The 16802-nt window shown below is 45.2% G+C and overlaps 1 protein-coding gene across 2 annotated transcripts in view; it reads right to left on the bottom strand.

Moving 5' to 3' along the window:
- The window catches only part of LOC126997860 (ATP-dependent RNA helicase TDRD9-like), a 177709-nt gene that overhangs the window by 74513 nt on the left and 86394 nt on the right, over positions 1–16802 (bottom strand). For both annotated transcript variants that reach the window (XR_007752418.1, XM_050859075.1), the window contains exons 16-18: positions 15593–15810; positions 10154–10306; positions 1042–1255 (exon numbers count right to left, since the gene is read on the bottom strand). Coding sequence is in view for 1 of the 2 variants with exons in the window: in XM_050859075.1 (XP_050715032.1) it covers positions 1042–1255; positions 10154–10306; positions 15593–15810 (585 nt within the window). In the remaining variant the exon portion in view is untranslated. The remainder of the gene's footprint in view (positions 1–1041; positions 1256–10153; positions 10307–15592; positions 15811–16802) is intronic.

Here is a 16802-nt window from a genome sequence, read left to right as displayed (position 1 = left end):
ACTTTGAAAGTGTGTAAATGTTTGGTCACAGTCTGTTTTCCTTAACTATCTAAACGCTATGCAGAAGCCCCCCGCTGTTCACGGGTATTTGGTTCTGTGAGATTCCCATGATCCACGAATCCGCGATCGAAGGAACTATTATCAAATAGGGAAAATAGGGTTTTGTTCTACCATCTCAATTGAATAAAAAAAAAAAGTATTTCTAAGGCATTTCTAAGCATTGTTACATAGTTTTACATACACATAAATCACAAATTAAATATGGACTGTAATAATTTAACACACGTCCAGGCAAGGGGTAATGTAGGCTCTGTTTTTCCCTACATATCTTGTGTTTAAGCTACTATTGCCGCTCTCCTGGTGATCTTAATTGTCTGATGTGATGGTTAGTTGTGTTATTTAGTGCCCTGACCCGCCCAGTGAGCCAGAGTGAGCGTGTAAAGGTTCGTGGCTTCACCGTCCTGAAAATTGGTTTTTATGTTACTTAGGAAGTGTAACAAAATATAACTTGTGGAGCAAACAATTTCTCAACTTTCCTTTTTCGGACCACCCTAGTGACCACAGTAGAAGCACCCCTTGACCACTGTGTGAATACCCTCAGACTGTGACCAGAGCAGGAACATCCCTTGACCGCTGTGTGAATACCCTCAGACTGTGACCAGAGCAGGAACATCCCTTGCCTGCTGTGTGAATACTCTCAGACTGTGACCAGAGCAGGAACATCCCTTGCCTGCTGTGTGAATACTCTCAGACTGTGACCAGAGCAGGAACATCCCTTGCCTGCTGTGTGTGCTGAAGTACCCTTTGGTTTTGAGTGGGACAATAAGAAAATGAAAAATGATCACACAGGAGGGCCTCTGAGTAGGCTTGAAGTGCCCCTTGCTCCCTGTATAAATGAGACAGGGTCTGCAATAATACTTTTGGTTGATGATGATTTTCTTGAAACTATGAAGATTATGCGTTTGACATGAATGATTACTTTTTATGACAATTGTCTTGCTGTTTCATGTTAACCAATTAACCACCAACAAACCAACTTACATGAGTGACATAAACATCCCATGTGTGGTTTGTGGGAGGAGGCAGCACTGGGGGCTTGAGAGCGCTGCTGGCTGGCTGGGTGACTCTCACGTAGCGCTTGGCAAGGATGGAACGCGGTGGCTGGGCGTCCTCGCTGCTCACCACACGAGTGGCGCCATAATGGTCGACGGTGGGTCCAAGAATTTCTTGAAATTGCTCTTTAGAATCTTTAAGACTGGAACATAAAAAGAATGAAATTAAGAACCAATACAAAACATCAATCATTACATAACCTTTGAAACTTTACAATTTAGGTGAAAATTACAATGCAAATAACTCTGTCAGCCTATAGATGGAAGTGCCTGAAATTCAAAGTTATTGAACATCAGCATCACAAGCAGACACAAGGAAGTAGGGTGACTACACAAGCCCAGACACAACAGCTCCAGGGAAAATATTATTCACCAACTCTCCCCCCAATGCCTTCCTAACCTTCACTGCTGTGTTTGCATCAACCACGTATCTGCTTAGTTGGCTCTGCTCAGTTTCAGTTAGTTCCATTACCCTATTTGTTAACCAGCTTTACCTATTATCAAACAGAACTAAATTCATCCAGTTTATACCCATTGCTGCATGAATCTAATATCAATTTAATGTATAAAGATATGGTAAGGGAATGACTGGTTTGGGTGGCATTAACAGAGATGCTCAACTAAAATGTACCGTGGCCTCACGTCCAACGCGGGAATTTGGCCAGAGATCGTGTTGCACTGGGCGACATTAGCGCTGGACAAACAAAAGAACTTATGGCAAAAATGAATTTTGTCAGAGACTTTCTGAAGAATACACTCTACCCTCACTTTCCTAGATATCCAATTTCTTGGACAAAATCTGGAGTCCAGCGACTGTTGGACATATGCCCAGTCAGGTCTGGAAATCAAAATAGAGTGCAAGTAAAAAGTCTTGGGCCTGGCCAAGTCTGATGGTTGCCAGACACATGAGCCGTCTAGGGCCAGAAGGGCAAGTGTGCCAAATACTAGTTTTGAGACAACTGAAGTTAAAGTTTGGGTAATAATTACTATTGATAAACATTACAAAATCACAATGTATTGCAGATTAAAATGATGGTCAACTCAAATGTAACATAATATGAAAATAAATAAGTATAAATCTATATAGTCAAACCTCGGTTTACGAGTGCCTTAGTTTACGAGTGTTTTGATTTACGAGCAAAATAAATCCCACAAAAAAAATGCCTTGGTTTACGAGCGGTGACTTGGTATACGAGCATCCTGTTTGTTCCTTTCTTTTTTTGTCACCACCCCCGGGTGGGGACACAGGCTATAAGGAGGAAGTCAGGATCAAGCGTGTACGTCCTCAAAGTGACGGCTCATGAAGGGGAGGGGAGGATGCTGACAGACCGACTATCAGCTCACGTCAGCCTTGCCGACCAAGTTGGTCTTTCAACGAGAACTGGTGTGTCTCTCTGTACTAGTGGAAGACACGAGTGTGGGTTCCCAAACAACCCTGGTTGCAACAGCATTTTATGTATTCTGAGGCGTATTACTTTGTAACTAAGATGGGTAAGAAAATGACTTTTGTAATGAGTCTACAGTCTTTATTATTTCAAACAAAACTGCAATTATTGTTACAAAAGTTACATTACGAGAAAAGTGTTCTAAGTCTTGGCAGTGATTTACAAATGAATATTGTGTGCACAATGAGCCAATCTTTAACAACTCAGGGAAGTGTTTTTTTTCTGCAAAGGAGACAGCTCAGGGGCAATAAAGCAAAAAAGCAACAAAAAAGCCTGCCAGGCCAATACAAGTAAACAGAATAAGAGTCAAAAGAGTGGTCACTTTTGGGAGAAGAGGTGTCCTGATACTCCTCCCTTGAAGGAGGTCAAGTAAGAGGCAGGAGAAAATACAGACAAAGGAAGGCTGTTCCAGAGTTTACCAGCAGAAGGGATAAAAGAATGAAGATGCTGGTTAGCTCTTGCATAAAGGATTTGGACAGTATAGGGGTGGGCAAGAGTAGAAAATTTAGTGCAGCAGGGCTGCAGGCCGGGGGATAATTGGCCTGGGGGGGGGGGCTTTCCTAACATTTTCAGCTCTCTCTGCTTGATGTTCATTAGAACATGAGTGTTCTCCAGCGTGCTCGGGCAAATGCTCTAGTTTCACCTCTCCACCTGGTCCTCTGTCTCCCCTGACTGCTAATAGCTCAGTGTTGCTGCTCCAGCTTTTGTCACAAGATGCATTCAAAAGTTAAATGAATCACCTCACAATAGTTTGATGTTACTCATGATCAGCATATCACAGTTGAATAAACAATACAACAAGTACATACCAAGGCATTTTAATAGAATGAATAATGATGGCTTTGATCTTAGTCCCACACTATGTTAAATACACCATTTAAAAATCTGTGCTTTTCAACACAGTACCTCTGGAATGCAACTCTTGTGAGCAGTGGTCAGACAATACTTAACAAGACAAGTTCACATGCCCCCAATATGCCACGACTGCCTAACAGACATCTTCATACAATAACAGAGTAACAGAGGAAGGGGCCCCAGCCCTCTTGTTGTTTTGGGGGTGGCCGTGTCGACACCATTTTTTCAAAAGGTTGCAAAGTTTTTCTTCTGCAGGGGCCAGCCCCACCATCTGCAGGGACAGCACGTGCGGCTAACTCCTGATTGGCTGCTGGCTGCCTCCCCCCCTTCCTCTCTCTCTCTCTCTCTCTCTCTCTCTCTCTCTCTCTCTCTCTCTCTCTCTCTCTCTCTCTCTCTGCATCTAAGAGAGAGAGAGAGAGAGAGAGAGAGAGAGAGAGAGAGAGAGAGAGAGAGAGAGAGAGAGATTTACATAGATTTACATAAAAAATCAGACCACACAGACCCCATGGTCCAGACTTGGTGGTCTGTCCTTAAACCTAAGTGATTTTACATTAATCAGAAGACTCCAAAACGTTGCATTACTACTCTAGTTGATATTAAGTTGAAGGAAGTGACGGTCGAGCTTATTTTGAAGGAGTCAATCGTGTTACACTGGACCACTGACGGTGGAAGCTTAGTCCATTCTCGCACTACAACGTTGGTGAAGAAAAATTTGGTGCAGTCTGAATTTACTTGTTTACATCTGAGTTTTACGCCATTGTTCCTCGTGCGCAAAGTGTCATCGATCATAAACAATGTTGATCTGTCTACATTCGTGAAACCATTAAGTATTTTAAAACATTCGATCAGTTTTCCTCGGAGGCGACGTTTCAAGAGAGAACATGTTAAGGGTAGAAAGCCTTTCTTCAGAGGATTTGTTGCGCAAGAAGGGATCATTTTCGTTGCGACGCTGATCACCTTCTAATTTAGCAATATCCTTTGCATGGTGGGAAACCAAAACTGTACCGCATATTCCAAGTGGGGTCTGACTAAACTGTTGTAGAGCGGGAGTATTACATCTTTATTCTTGAATACAAAGTTTCTTTTAATGAAGCCCAACATTCTGTTCGCTTTATTTGCTGCATCGATGCATTGCTGTGAGAATTTGAGGTTTGACGCGATTTTGACCACCAAGTCTTTGACGCATTGAACGCTTTTGAGTTTAACGCCGCGCATTTCGTATTCGAACTTCTTATTCCTCGTTCCAACTTGAAGGACCTGGCACTTGTCTACGTTAAAGGGCATCTCCCATCTATCCGACCAAGCTGAAATTTTGTGCAAATCCTCTTGGAGGCTTTGCCTGTCTTCGTCAGTGAGAACCAAGTTGCCAATCTTTGTGTCGTCTGCAAATTTACTAATGCGGTTATTGAGTCCAACATCCACGTCGTTGATGTAAATAATGAAGAGCACTGGGCCAAGGACCGAGCCCTGAGGGACGCCACTAGTGACAGGCGCCCACTCTGAGTTAAATCCGTCAATCACTACTCTTTGTTGTCTGTTGCTCAACCAATTCGCGATCCATTGGTTTACTTGACCGTCAATACCTATTTGCTTTAATTTGTAAAGTAATTTATGATGCGGACTTTATCAAACGCTTTCTGAAATCAAGATAGACTACGTCCAGTGATTTGGTTACGTCATAAACAGTGAAGAGGTCGTTATAAAGGTTAATAGATTTGATAGGCAGGATCTTTTGTTTGGAAGCCATGTTGTGAGTCCCCAATTAATGAGTGGCTTTCAAGGTAACTCACAATTTTGTCTCTAATTATGCCCTCAAGTAGCTTACCTACAACCGAAGTTAGACTAATGGGCCTGTAATTACCTGGTACTTTTTTGTCTCCTTTCTTAAAATCGGTGTCACGTTAGCCTTTTCCAATCTGAAGGACAATGCCTTGTCGAAAGGACATATTGAATACGGTTGTGAGGGAGGAGAGTATTTCGCTCTATGTTTCTTTCAGCAGAGTTGGATATACTTTATCAGGTCCAGGACTTTTATTTGTTTTAAGTGATTTGAGGGCTTTAAGGACTTCATCGGGTTTTATTTCAAAGTTAGACAATGCATGCTGGGATTTACATTAGTACTGGTGTTGGTGGTGGTGGTGGAGGACTGTTATTATCAAACACCGAGGAAAAGTAATTATTTAATAGGTTTGCAACGTGTTGGCTGTCAGTCACTAGTGCACCGTCGCTGTTTGTTAAAGGTCCAATTCCACTTCTGATCGCCTTTCTGTTGTTTATGTAACTGAAGAAGGATTTCGGATTATTTTTACAGTTGGCTGCAATATTTTCTTCATATCTACGCTTTGCCTGATGCACTAATCTTTTTACTCGTCGCCTTGCATCATTGTAAAGTCTAATGTTTTCGGGCGTGCTTTGGTCTTTCTTTAACCTGTAAGACAATTTTCTCTCCTTGACTGAGTGTTTAATTTCGCTATTAAACCACGGTGGACTTTTATTAGTGTTAATTCGCTTCTCGCACAAGGGTACAAATGTGTCCTGCTGAGTGAGTAAGTGATTTTTAAAGTTTAGCCAGGCGTCCTCTGCATTGCCGTCATCTGATAGTTGCATATCTATTAGTTTTCGTCGGATTTCTACGAAGTTGGCTCTTTTGAAATTGGGCACCTTAACTTTATTTTCAGTCACCGATGTTTGAGCTCTAATGTCAACGCGCACTAATCTAATGTCAACGCGCACTAAAAAAATCTGCAGCGTGCTCCGGTTGGCCCTGGGATTCGAACCGAGGCCAAGGAACTGAGCCTCAAAGTTATCAACCCCAATGTCGTACCTGCCTGTGTCCCGGGAGAGAGAGAGAGAGAGAGAGAGAGAGAGAGAGAGAGAGAGAGAGAGAGGGGGGGGGGGGGAGGAAGGAAGGAAGGAAGGAAGGAAGGGAGGGAGGGAGAAAGGAAGGCAGAGAGAGGGGAGGCAGGCAGCAGCAGCCAGTGAGGAGTTAGCCACACATAACACCCATCAGAGGGTGGAGTTGGCCTCTGCGGGAGAAAAAACAAACAACCTTTCAAAAATATGCGTCCCAACAGGCTAGCACTACCCTCAGTCCACGTGTGTCTGTAGTTCTGACAACGCTCATGGCCACAGCTACATTATCGTCCTTCGTCCCACTCATCGGCATGACTCCTAAGCGCCCTTGTGATCCTCCAAGTGGAGAGAAGACAGCCAAGAGGCCAAGGTGTGGGTGGAGAGTGGCGGTGGTGACGATGTGTTGAGCCTGGGTGAGTCAGCAGGGCACCAGCACGGCCTCCACGGCCAGATGGAGCCACGCATCAGCCAGTTTTTTTTCATACTTTTTTATTCAATAAAAGTATTTTTGTTTCAGTATAAGTTGCTTTTATTACCAAACGAATTTACATCAAAGAAATATTTCAAGTAAGTTGCTCAGAACATACAAGTGGTTGGTGGGGTAGAAAAAACTAAACAGGAGGTTACATGACTTGTCAGAAATCAGTATCGACAGTTTTAGGCATCGACTGTTATTTCAGGAACCTAACCCCAAACAATAGTGAGGGAGCGCTGTATTTGGTGTTGTCAATGCCTGTGTAGACGGGCAAAGATCCAAATCACCAAGTCCCTTGTGCTGCCTGTCTCACTCTACGGCTGTGAGACACAGACACTAAGCAGTGACTTGCACAGGTGGACTGGTGCCTCTGGTAACAAGTTTCTAGGCCAGTGGTTCCCAACCTTTTGTCTGTCGTGTCTCCCTTCATCAACTTCAACCATCCGGATTTCCCCCTTCATGTGGACGAGGAAAAAAGTAGCCAAAACACGAAATTTACTTGCTTAATAAAACAAATAATACAATAAATAAATAGTAGCCAAACACAACATTTAGTTACTTAATGACACAAATCAGTCAATCTATTGCTCTGACGCCCCGTTTCCGCCGACTATAATTGCTAGTAATTTATATTTCCTTCAGGTTAAATTTCCCCCCTGGAATCATAAAATTTCCCCCCATCGGGAAATTTCCCCCAGGTTGGGAATTGCTGGTCTAGGCAGAATCCTGGGATATTGCTGGAGTGACTGTCAAACTGGCAACTATTCCAAGAGACTGATTTGACATACAGTGCTTGTCATTAATGATGTCGCAGCCCGCTGCCCGCTGCCTGGGGTAATATAAAACATGATGCTACATCCAAGGAAATTTATTTATCTTACAACTAGTACTTTGTTGGCTTCCCTTTACACTCTTTACACTCCTCCAAACATGCAGGAAGGCGGTCTGCAAGGGCCATGAGGTGCTGTGGGGTGAAGTTTCTCCATAGGTGATACAGCGCAGCTTGGAGTTTGGGCACCGTTGAACAGTCACGGCCCCTCAGCTCCCTTTTCATGATCGCCCACAAATTCTCGAAGGGGTTCAAGACAGGGGAATTAGCAGGCAAGTCTTCAAAGAACAGCAAACAGCAGGCCTTGAGCCATTGTTTCACTGATTTAGCCGTGCGGCACGGTGCACCGTCCTGCATGAAGGCGGCGGCGTGACACGTCTCAACAGACCCAGTAGATGGTCACACAGAAGTTCTGGGTAGTTCCCTTGATTCATTGTGATGCTCTTGGGTAATACTACAAGACTTCCCACACCCTGAAAAGAAAAGCATGCCCCATACCATCAACAAATCAGGGAACCTGACGGCCGGTGCAGTGTAGCGGGGGTCGCTGCCGGGGCGACGGTACATGTGACCTTGACTGATAACTGTCACTGAAAATCTTGCCTCATCACTCCACAGCACACCACGCCACTGCTCGAGGGTCCAGTTCTTCAGTCTGTCACAAAACACAAGCCTCCTCCCTTCCTGGGCAAGACACCACAGGCTTGGGTCGCGCTGCATAGCTGAGGTAGCTGAGGTCGTCGTGGATGCGCCGTGATAATGTTCTCACAGACACATTACTCAGCAGTCTTGGGTTGTCTTCCTTTAATTTTCTGACTGATACTCGAGGGTGACTTTCAAGTACACGGTGTACCAGTCTTGGGGTTCGCAAGGATGTTTTGCGGGTCTTTTCGGGTGTTTTTCCTTCTCTGGCACTTTGTTGCCGCCATTTTCCTTCATACGCTTCACGTAGCTTTGGATTTGACGGACACTGACACTCGTCTGCTGTGAGATACCTCGAGTGGAACGCCAGCACTCCTCGAGCGAGCAGCTGGGGGTCCTTCTGCAGCGGCGTGGTTGACCCGCCTGGTTATCCTCGCTTTGGGCCCCCCCCGCAGCAGTCGACCGGTCGGCTGCTCGCCCGTGCACTGCTACGGATGTCTACTGGGCGCCTGCCCGGAGAGCCCGTGCCTCCGTCGCTGCTCGCCGGCTGTTACCCGTGGCTGTGGCGGCGGCGGAGGCGTCCCTACACCCGCCGGGACTTGAATTGCCCGCCCCCCCTTACAGGGCTGCCTTTTGGCCAAAGGCCCTGTCCCCCTACTATGGGGGTAAATCTTAAGAAGAAGAAAAACCTCGTGCAGAGTGTCCAGCCTTGTGGAGAGATGTGATGCTTGTGATGTCAAGACTTGACAAGGTCTTGTAGTGAACTATTGTCCAGTAAAACCGCTGAACAACCAAGCAATTGCAAGCCAATCTAGAGGTGACAGGAGAAGACATCACCTGAACACCCCTGTTTGACAGCCATGGACAGGCAAGTGTCAGTGTTCCCGCCTTAGCACGCTTCAAACACACAGACAGAGTTACCAGATGCATAATAATTTGATTTAAAGCACCCACACTCTGCCAAAAGTAGTGTGTGAATTTTAAATGTTCAACGGCTTGGTGAGATCCCAGCGACAATTTCAATGACGAGCACTGTATTACCTGCACAGTCCATCAACACTAACTCCAGCTATATGGGCACGTGGCATGCTACCCAGAGGCCAACCCTGCTCACTGGGTTGTCTCTGAAAAGACAATCCTGTGTGGAAGAGGCCAAGGGAATGCCCACAGAGTTCATGGCTTGAGCAAGTCAAAAGATCCTGCCAGGAGGTACTTTGGATGGAAAGGGAGCCTTGCTTTGTTAGGAATTAAGGCTTGTTTAGGAAGTATTGGTAATCTATTAGCGAAACGGAGCGTCGTATTAGCCATTGTGGGTCAAATGCTCCCGAAGAGATGGTTCTAGAATAATTCAAAAAAGACGACTTAACGTCCAGGCCGCTTCACGGCAGTCAGCGTCCAGCCGCCCAAGAGTCAGTCAGCATTGAGCATTCGCGGTGTAAACACCCGGTCAGCCATTAGCCGTCGACTCCAGTATATTGCAAGTTACCATGGCAGCAGGCAAGTACATTATACTCCTAATTCTACTACAAAGGCCGGCTTCACCCCGCCGACTTATTCAGAGAACTGTTTCTGAAAGCCTCCACAACAACAAGCTAAGTGACCCGCTGGTTATGTCCTCTTATCTTGGGGCCCAAGGGCAGGGGATACATCAGTGGGCACTTGGCAGGGCGACCAGCCCAGCATAATAAGGTGAGTCGGTGAGTGTGATTTCGGCCTAAAGTGTATTGCGTAAAAATAGCAATAGCATGGAAACTTGTCCGGAGGGAACCCTGGACCTGGTGTCATACAGCGGGGGAGGCAATGCACCCACGGCGTACGCTCCCACTGAGTGATTGACTGACAGGAGAATTTGCAAATCAGTCAATACTCAAATCAGGATGTGCCGAGGGAAGACCACAGCACTAGAGCTTGGCTTCTGTGTGCGTACATACATGACACTTACCTTATCAAATCTAAGCAGAGGCTTTGGGTGATTCTTGGCACCTGCCGCATCTTGAGGGCAAGGTGCATGGTGGTGGGACAGCTCCCGGGAATGTTCTGGAAATGCTCCTCTTTCACAGATGACCCGTCCAGGTACGGGAACTGGATAAATGCCCTGAGAAAAATAATCTAATTAGTAATTTGTTGAAGCAAACTAATAATCAGAACTTTGCTTTCCATTTTTAATACAGGCATCCCTCAAATATTGCGGAGTCAGCTATTGAGAATTTACTATATCATCGCACTGATACAGAAAAATTACACTTTTTGGTCATGGCAGACATTTCTCGTGTGTGTCACGGGCCTGTGTTTTGACGGGTGGAGGAGACCTACTGGCATCTAATGCTCTGAGGGGGGTCATTTTAGAGCCTCTGCAATGTGATGGATTGAGAAAGAGGCCCCTGAGCATGAAGGTTGGCATGAAGGAAGTCTGAGTGTTGATCTGCTAATACCAATGCAAGACTCAATGGGACACCTGTAGAGAACATAGATCAAGATCAAGGCGGCAGCATCACCTCTGTTGCAAACGGATGCAGGGCAGACCTGCACACAGTAACTCGTAAGCCACACAACTTCTACAGATGGGTTGGCGAGTCCAACAAAACAGAGGTTCAGCTGAGTACAACAAAGATGGCATCCCACATGCAGCTCCTTCACAGTACTTCCTCGGCTGCTCTCACAGGCAACCCTCCACTGGAAACAGCAACAACAGCTGAAGAAAACATTCGTAGAAAGCTCAAGATGCAGCAGAGGTGACACTGGCCACACTCACGATGGCCCCTTTGCTCACACTGTCCAGCTGACTACATTCGCCTGACACAGCCTGGTCTTGGTCTTAGTGTGGGGCACCATCTTGGCACATCTTGTTAGCCGAGTTCCGTAGCCATTGCCATTACGCAGGCAGTCCAGGCCCACGACTGGACTACTGGTAAATGCACAACGCTGCGTGGCTTGAGGCTCACTTGACGCAGGCCAGCCTGCTCTGGCGGTGATTGAAGTGCAGTGTCCCGCAGTAATAGCTTACTCACATTATTCCTGCAGCAGCCCCTAAAGTGACTGTTTACTGAAAACAGCACTTATACTTGAACAAAACATTCACAGAAGGCAAGATGCATCAGAGGTGACACTGACCACTCATACAGCTACAGTGTGTCATTTGTTTTCAAACACTGACCACCTGCGCAAATATCTGGCAGGTGTCTGGCTACTGCCGCCATCTTGGCAAAACTTGGTAGCTCCATTGTGTAACACTGCACAACACTGCATGGCTCAGGGGCCAATGGAAGGCAGGGCTGGGGAGGGGTAAGCTCATGAGGACAGAGGTGGGATGGGGGAGGAGGGTAGGAATGCTGCTCTGTCCATGGTGGGACATTAAAATAGTATTATTATTTATTTTTCAATGTAAATTTCAACTTTAAGATCAATTTGACTCACAGCCTGCCTCTCAGAACCAAGCCCTGCTGTACCTTGCGGACTGCAGTCACACCCCAGTTTACGAGCCTAATTGGTTGTGGAATTCTGCTCGTACACCAAAAAACCTATCAACCAAAACAAATTTCCCCATTCTAATTAATGTGAAGCCCACTGATGCATCCCATATCCCAAACATATTAACATAAGTCATTTTACATGTAGTTTTATGCAGAATAAAAGTAATTTTACCAACAACTAGCAATGGCAAATAATATAAATAGTATAATATAATTATATAAATGTAAATAATATAAATAATTTACTATACTATATAAATAATATAGTAATAATATAGTGCTGAAAAATCCGAGGTCGAACACTAGAGCACAAACGTAAGCGGACACAAGCGCGCAGCGTTACCTGTGAGTGAACAACGTGGGCTGAAGGCAGCGTCAAGCTGGGCATTTTCCTCCAACCGTTGGAGCAAGGAGCAACCGTGGTTGCCCATCCGCCCAATCGGGAGTGAGTTCTTGGTTTGGGAAAACACTCCTGTCTTCCTGTCACTGAAGCCTTCATCGTACCCACAACAGCTTCTTCCTTCCATTTAACTGTGGCAACAAGTCCATAATCTGAGTAACAGCAGCACAAGCCACAACAGCCCTTGCTTTGGCAAACAGTGCCATGTGGATACAGGCCGACTGTTTGTTTATGTTGTGGATACGAGCAACTGACCTTGGTGGTGTGTGACGCACACCCAGAAAAGTTGCTCCTTCCACGTGTTTGGAGGAGACAGGCCCAGTGTGGCACCAGCTTGAGACCCCATCCTTATCCCCGCTGTTTTCTGCTCTGAGCACCCCCATCTTGCGGCGACAAAAGGAACACGTGCTCGCATCTTCGAGTTGTTAAAACAGGATGCTCATACACCAAGTCACCGCTCGTAAACCAAGGAATTTTTAGTGATTTTGTTTTGCTCGTTAAATAAAACGCTCGTAAACTAAGGCACTCGTTAACCGAGGTGTTATTGTACCTCTATTACTAATTGGTCTGGTCATGAGTGTTAGAGGTTGTAAGTCGCACACATTGGAACTCGAAGATAACCTGTATGTATGTATGGTATATATGGTATGTATAATGCAATAGGTGGCATGCACAACTCATCAGGTTCAAGCTCAGGCCCGGGCCAGAGAGCCAACAGAACAAACAGCACTTCTTCTCTCCTCATACCTCCTGGCTGCATCCTCCAGTAGCCGGCAATAAAGGTAGAGTAACCTCTAAACACTCCAGAAGAAGAAGAAGCCATCTCCACCTTCGCCTCCGCGCCGCCGACACGTGTTGTTTTGCTGGACCTCCAAATCATAACACTGTTGCGATGGTGAACACTTACTCACGTGCACGCCACCTAAATGGTGCTGGATCAGACCAAGTCTTGGTCTTGGTCACTGGTTGTGTAGGGTGATGTAGGGGTATACCGTACTATTAGTGGAAAAATATTATTGAAAAATCCAGTTTCAATCTTGAAGGTAAGACTGTGGGCCAGAAACATCCCTCAGGCTATCTTCGACACACAGCTCAATTTGCACGAGACAACAAATTACTTTTTTTGGGCCTTTCAACGAAAACTTTCATTTTGTACAAATCCCCCCATGGCGGAGATGATTCATACATGCTATAGGGGTGATTCATTCATGCTATTTTCACCCCCCATAATTCATTTCAAATTATAATAAATGAGATATTAATGTCATAAATTAAATGAACACATTATATGAAATGTTCTATTAATGAAAAAACAACAGTAAAATAATGTTTTGAGGCATGACTGCCTTATCCTGGCCACCGTTATAGCATGTCTTCTTCACCCCTGCAATACCAATCAAACGTACTATACGTGAGGTTTTGCCGTGTGGAGTAAAGCAAACATGCATCTTATATTGTTCTATTATCCAAACAGTGCAAAAATATACCAAGTTCTAACTATTTTCTAACACTGCCTCATTTCATGTTAAATGAGGACAGGGATGACTTAGCTCAACTATGCTGCAAAGTTTATAAGCTTCACAGCACACGTACAATACTACAAATACTCACTAAATATTTAGTTCAATTGCATTCATAAAATATTTGTTTTCTCCTATAACCATTTCAACCATGCAACTGTGACTTTTGCCAACTATTACACACCTGATATACTTATCTTTCTTCCTATTAAGTACAACTGAACTATTCTGTAGCTTGGGTTTCATCTTGCTTGTACGTAAAAACACAATATGTAAGAAATGTGCGTACGCTAAACCCCCTGATCACTACATTGTACGGTGAGGCCCCTCGTACACGTGTTGCCCTCCAACCAGTATATCACAGCAACCACGTTGGATAAAAGTTAAGTATATCGTCAAATATCACGTAAATATGCCTAATATTCATATTCAATGCCTTACCAACAGGATCACACCCCATTCAACATGACAGAACACTATGATATGAATGCCTAAAGTTACATCGAGTGTCACATAAAACTAAAATCTTCCCTCCTATTCACAAGCGGCGTGCCACAGTAAACAAAAGCAGCCATCTTGTTCATTGTCATCATGTCCACTCACAGTGTTGCTAATACTGCGCTGCTATAAGTTCTCTCTTTTTAACAGCAGTTATACGGTCCACCCCTTGTACGGTATTCCCCCACATCACCCTACTGTTAGTCAAAGCAGGAGTCATCAGCAGTAAACAAACCTTTAAAGCAATCAAGGGTAGGGTAGGCGGTGGCGTAGGTGGTAGCGTACTGGGCTCATATTCACCGCGTGATGGACGACGCGGGTTCGAATCCTCACGCTACCACTCGGATTTTTCAGTCACCGCCGAGTGGCTTAAAACTACCCACATGCTGTCCTGAAGACCACCCATCAACCCGGACTCTAGAGGAAGCCGTCCAAGCGAATCAAGAACGAGTTCCGGGGGGCAGCATGAGCCAATGCAAGATGGCGCCACTATAAACACTCGCCTGCGCCAGAACGGGCTGGGCCGACCATCAGGCCCCACCTGAAAGAAGCCTTGGGCCGACCATCAGGCCCCACCGGGAAGATGCCTACCAGCGCAATAGGCAATCAACGTAAAAAAAAAAAAAAAAAAAAAATCAGAGCACCTTAACCTTTTCCGTCCGTGACACAGACGTCGGCGTCACAGTATGGAAAGGGTCAAGAGGAAATGGAAGAGGATTAATCCTTTTCTAAACCTCTCAATCCTCCTCTAAATTCCTCTTAATCCTCTTCCATTTCCTCTTAAAGAGGTTTAGAAGAGGATTAAGAGGAAATGAAAGAGGATTAAGAGGTTTAGAAGAGGACTAACCCTTTCCATACGGTGACGCTGTCGGACGCTGACGTCGGCATCGCCGGAGTGAAGGGGTTAAGTCCCCTTCTACCTTGTGTTGCTGCAGTAAGGCACACGTGTGCAGTGCATGGTACATCCACGGAGATATGTTAGTGTTACGGTGTTTCACGGCTGTTTTACTGTGCTTTCACTCACTTGAGGCACTATGTTCAGTTCACGTAAGAAACGGGTTACATGGCAGCTTTTGGAGCCAATGAATGACATGGGGTGGGTTAATGAATGACATGGGGTGGGTTAATGAATGACATGGGGTGGGTTAATGAATGACATGGGGTGGGTTAATGAATGACATGGGGTGGGTTAATGAATGACATGGGGCAGGTTAATGAATGACATGGGGTGGGTTAATGAATGACATGGGGCAGGTTAATGAATGACATGGGGTGGGTTAATGAATGACATGGGGTGGGTTAATGAATGACATGGGGTGGGTTAATGAATGACATGGGGCAGGTTAATGAATGACATGGGGTGGGTTAATGAATGACATGGGGCAGGTTAATGAATGACATGGGGTGGGTTAATGGATGACATGGGGCAGGTTAATGAATGACATGGGGTGGGTCATAGCTGTAGATGTCAACAAAACATAAGAACTCCTTACTTTGATCCCTCATAGCTGATGACAAGGTTCTGGGAGCATTCCTTGAACAGACTCCTTATCTGGGAGTCATAAATGATGTTTGTTGCCGCAGGGATCCCGCTAACTATCACTGTTCGGAAAGGGTCGTGTCCACTGAGTTCTCTACACATTTCCTGCTGGTAATCTTCGGGCACAACTCTTCTGTAGTAGTGTGGGAAGAAGGCAGCTGCCATGCACATCTGAAAATGAAAGAAAATATAACTGTTTTTCACAGTGAAGGAAGCAGCTGAGGGGCAGAAGCCGGAAACAAAAAACAAGCAAACAAAAAAGCACAGTCAGTGCTGCTGCTGCATCAGTAAACAGGAGTGGCCAGAGGAGAGGTCACCTTTGGATGGAGAGGTGTACTGTCCCATCTTGAAAAAGTTGAAGTGGTAGGCAGGAGGAAATACATAGAGAGGAAAGCTTTGCCAAAGTTTATCAGCGGTACGGATTAAAGAACAAAAATGTTGGTGAACTCATGTCTGGGATTTGGATGGCATAGGGGTGAGCAGGAGTAGGAGTTAGCAAGTTCAGAAGAACGGTCAGCATGAAATGATCAATAAAAGAAAGAAAGAGGCGACGTTCAGCAGAATGTAAGAGTTATGAGCATTCCCTCTGGAAAATGGGTTAGTCATTGGACATTTCACAATCTGAATTATTTCACTGGAATGCTGCCCATTGCATAGCAGGGGTTGCTATATACAAAGACAGCAAGAAAACTAAACTCCACAACAAGGAAGAAAATTCCAATTGAGGAAAGTATTGGCAAAGCAACAAAAAACTCCAAAATTGTTCATGGCTTGCTTAAAGGAAGTTTATGAAATTAGAGTGTGATAACATAGGAATCACGATACATGGCAAATACCTCAACCCACAGAGGACAGATTTTTCCAGTCTACCATTTGCTGGTTTATTTTGAACTTGTAACAGAATTTTGTGTGTCAGTGTACGTCCCAAGCAAACACATGCCATCCCCTCAATCCTCCCTCGACCACAGACACGGCTGCAAGCGATTTTTTTGTTTTTCATGCATCTGATTCTTTGCAAGGGAATAAGGAAAACAAGGAGTGAGCTGGCACAGTCGGCAGCTTGCCCCAGCCCACCACGTCACTTCCTGCACCACTCCAATCACAGGCCCACTACACGCAGAAAGTTACTCCACTTCATTGCTTCATCACGGTAATACATCTTG

Source organism: Eriocheir sinensis, chromosome 13, assembly GCF_024679095.1.
Source record: "Eriocheir sinensis breed Jianghai 21 chromosome 13, ASM2467909v1, whole genome shotgun sequence".
NCBI classification, from domain to species: Eukaryota; Metazoa; Arthropoda; class Malacostraca; order Decapoda; family Varunidae; genus Eriocheir; species Eriocheir sinensis.
The sequence above is the reverse complement of the archived record's forward strand: the minus strand, read 5'-3'. Positions and strand labels throughout refer to the sequence as shown.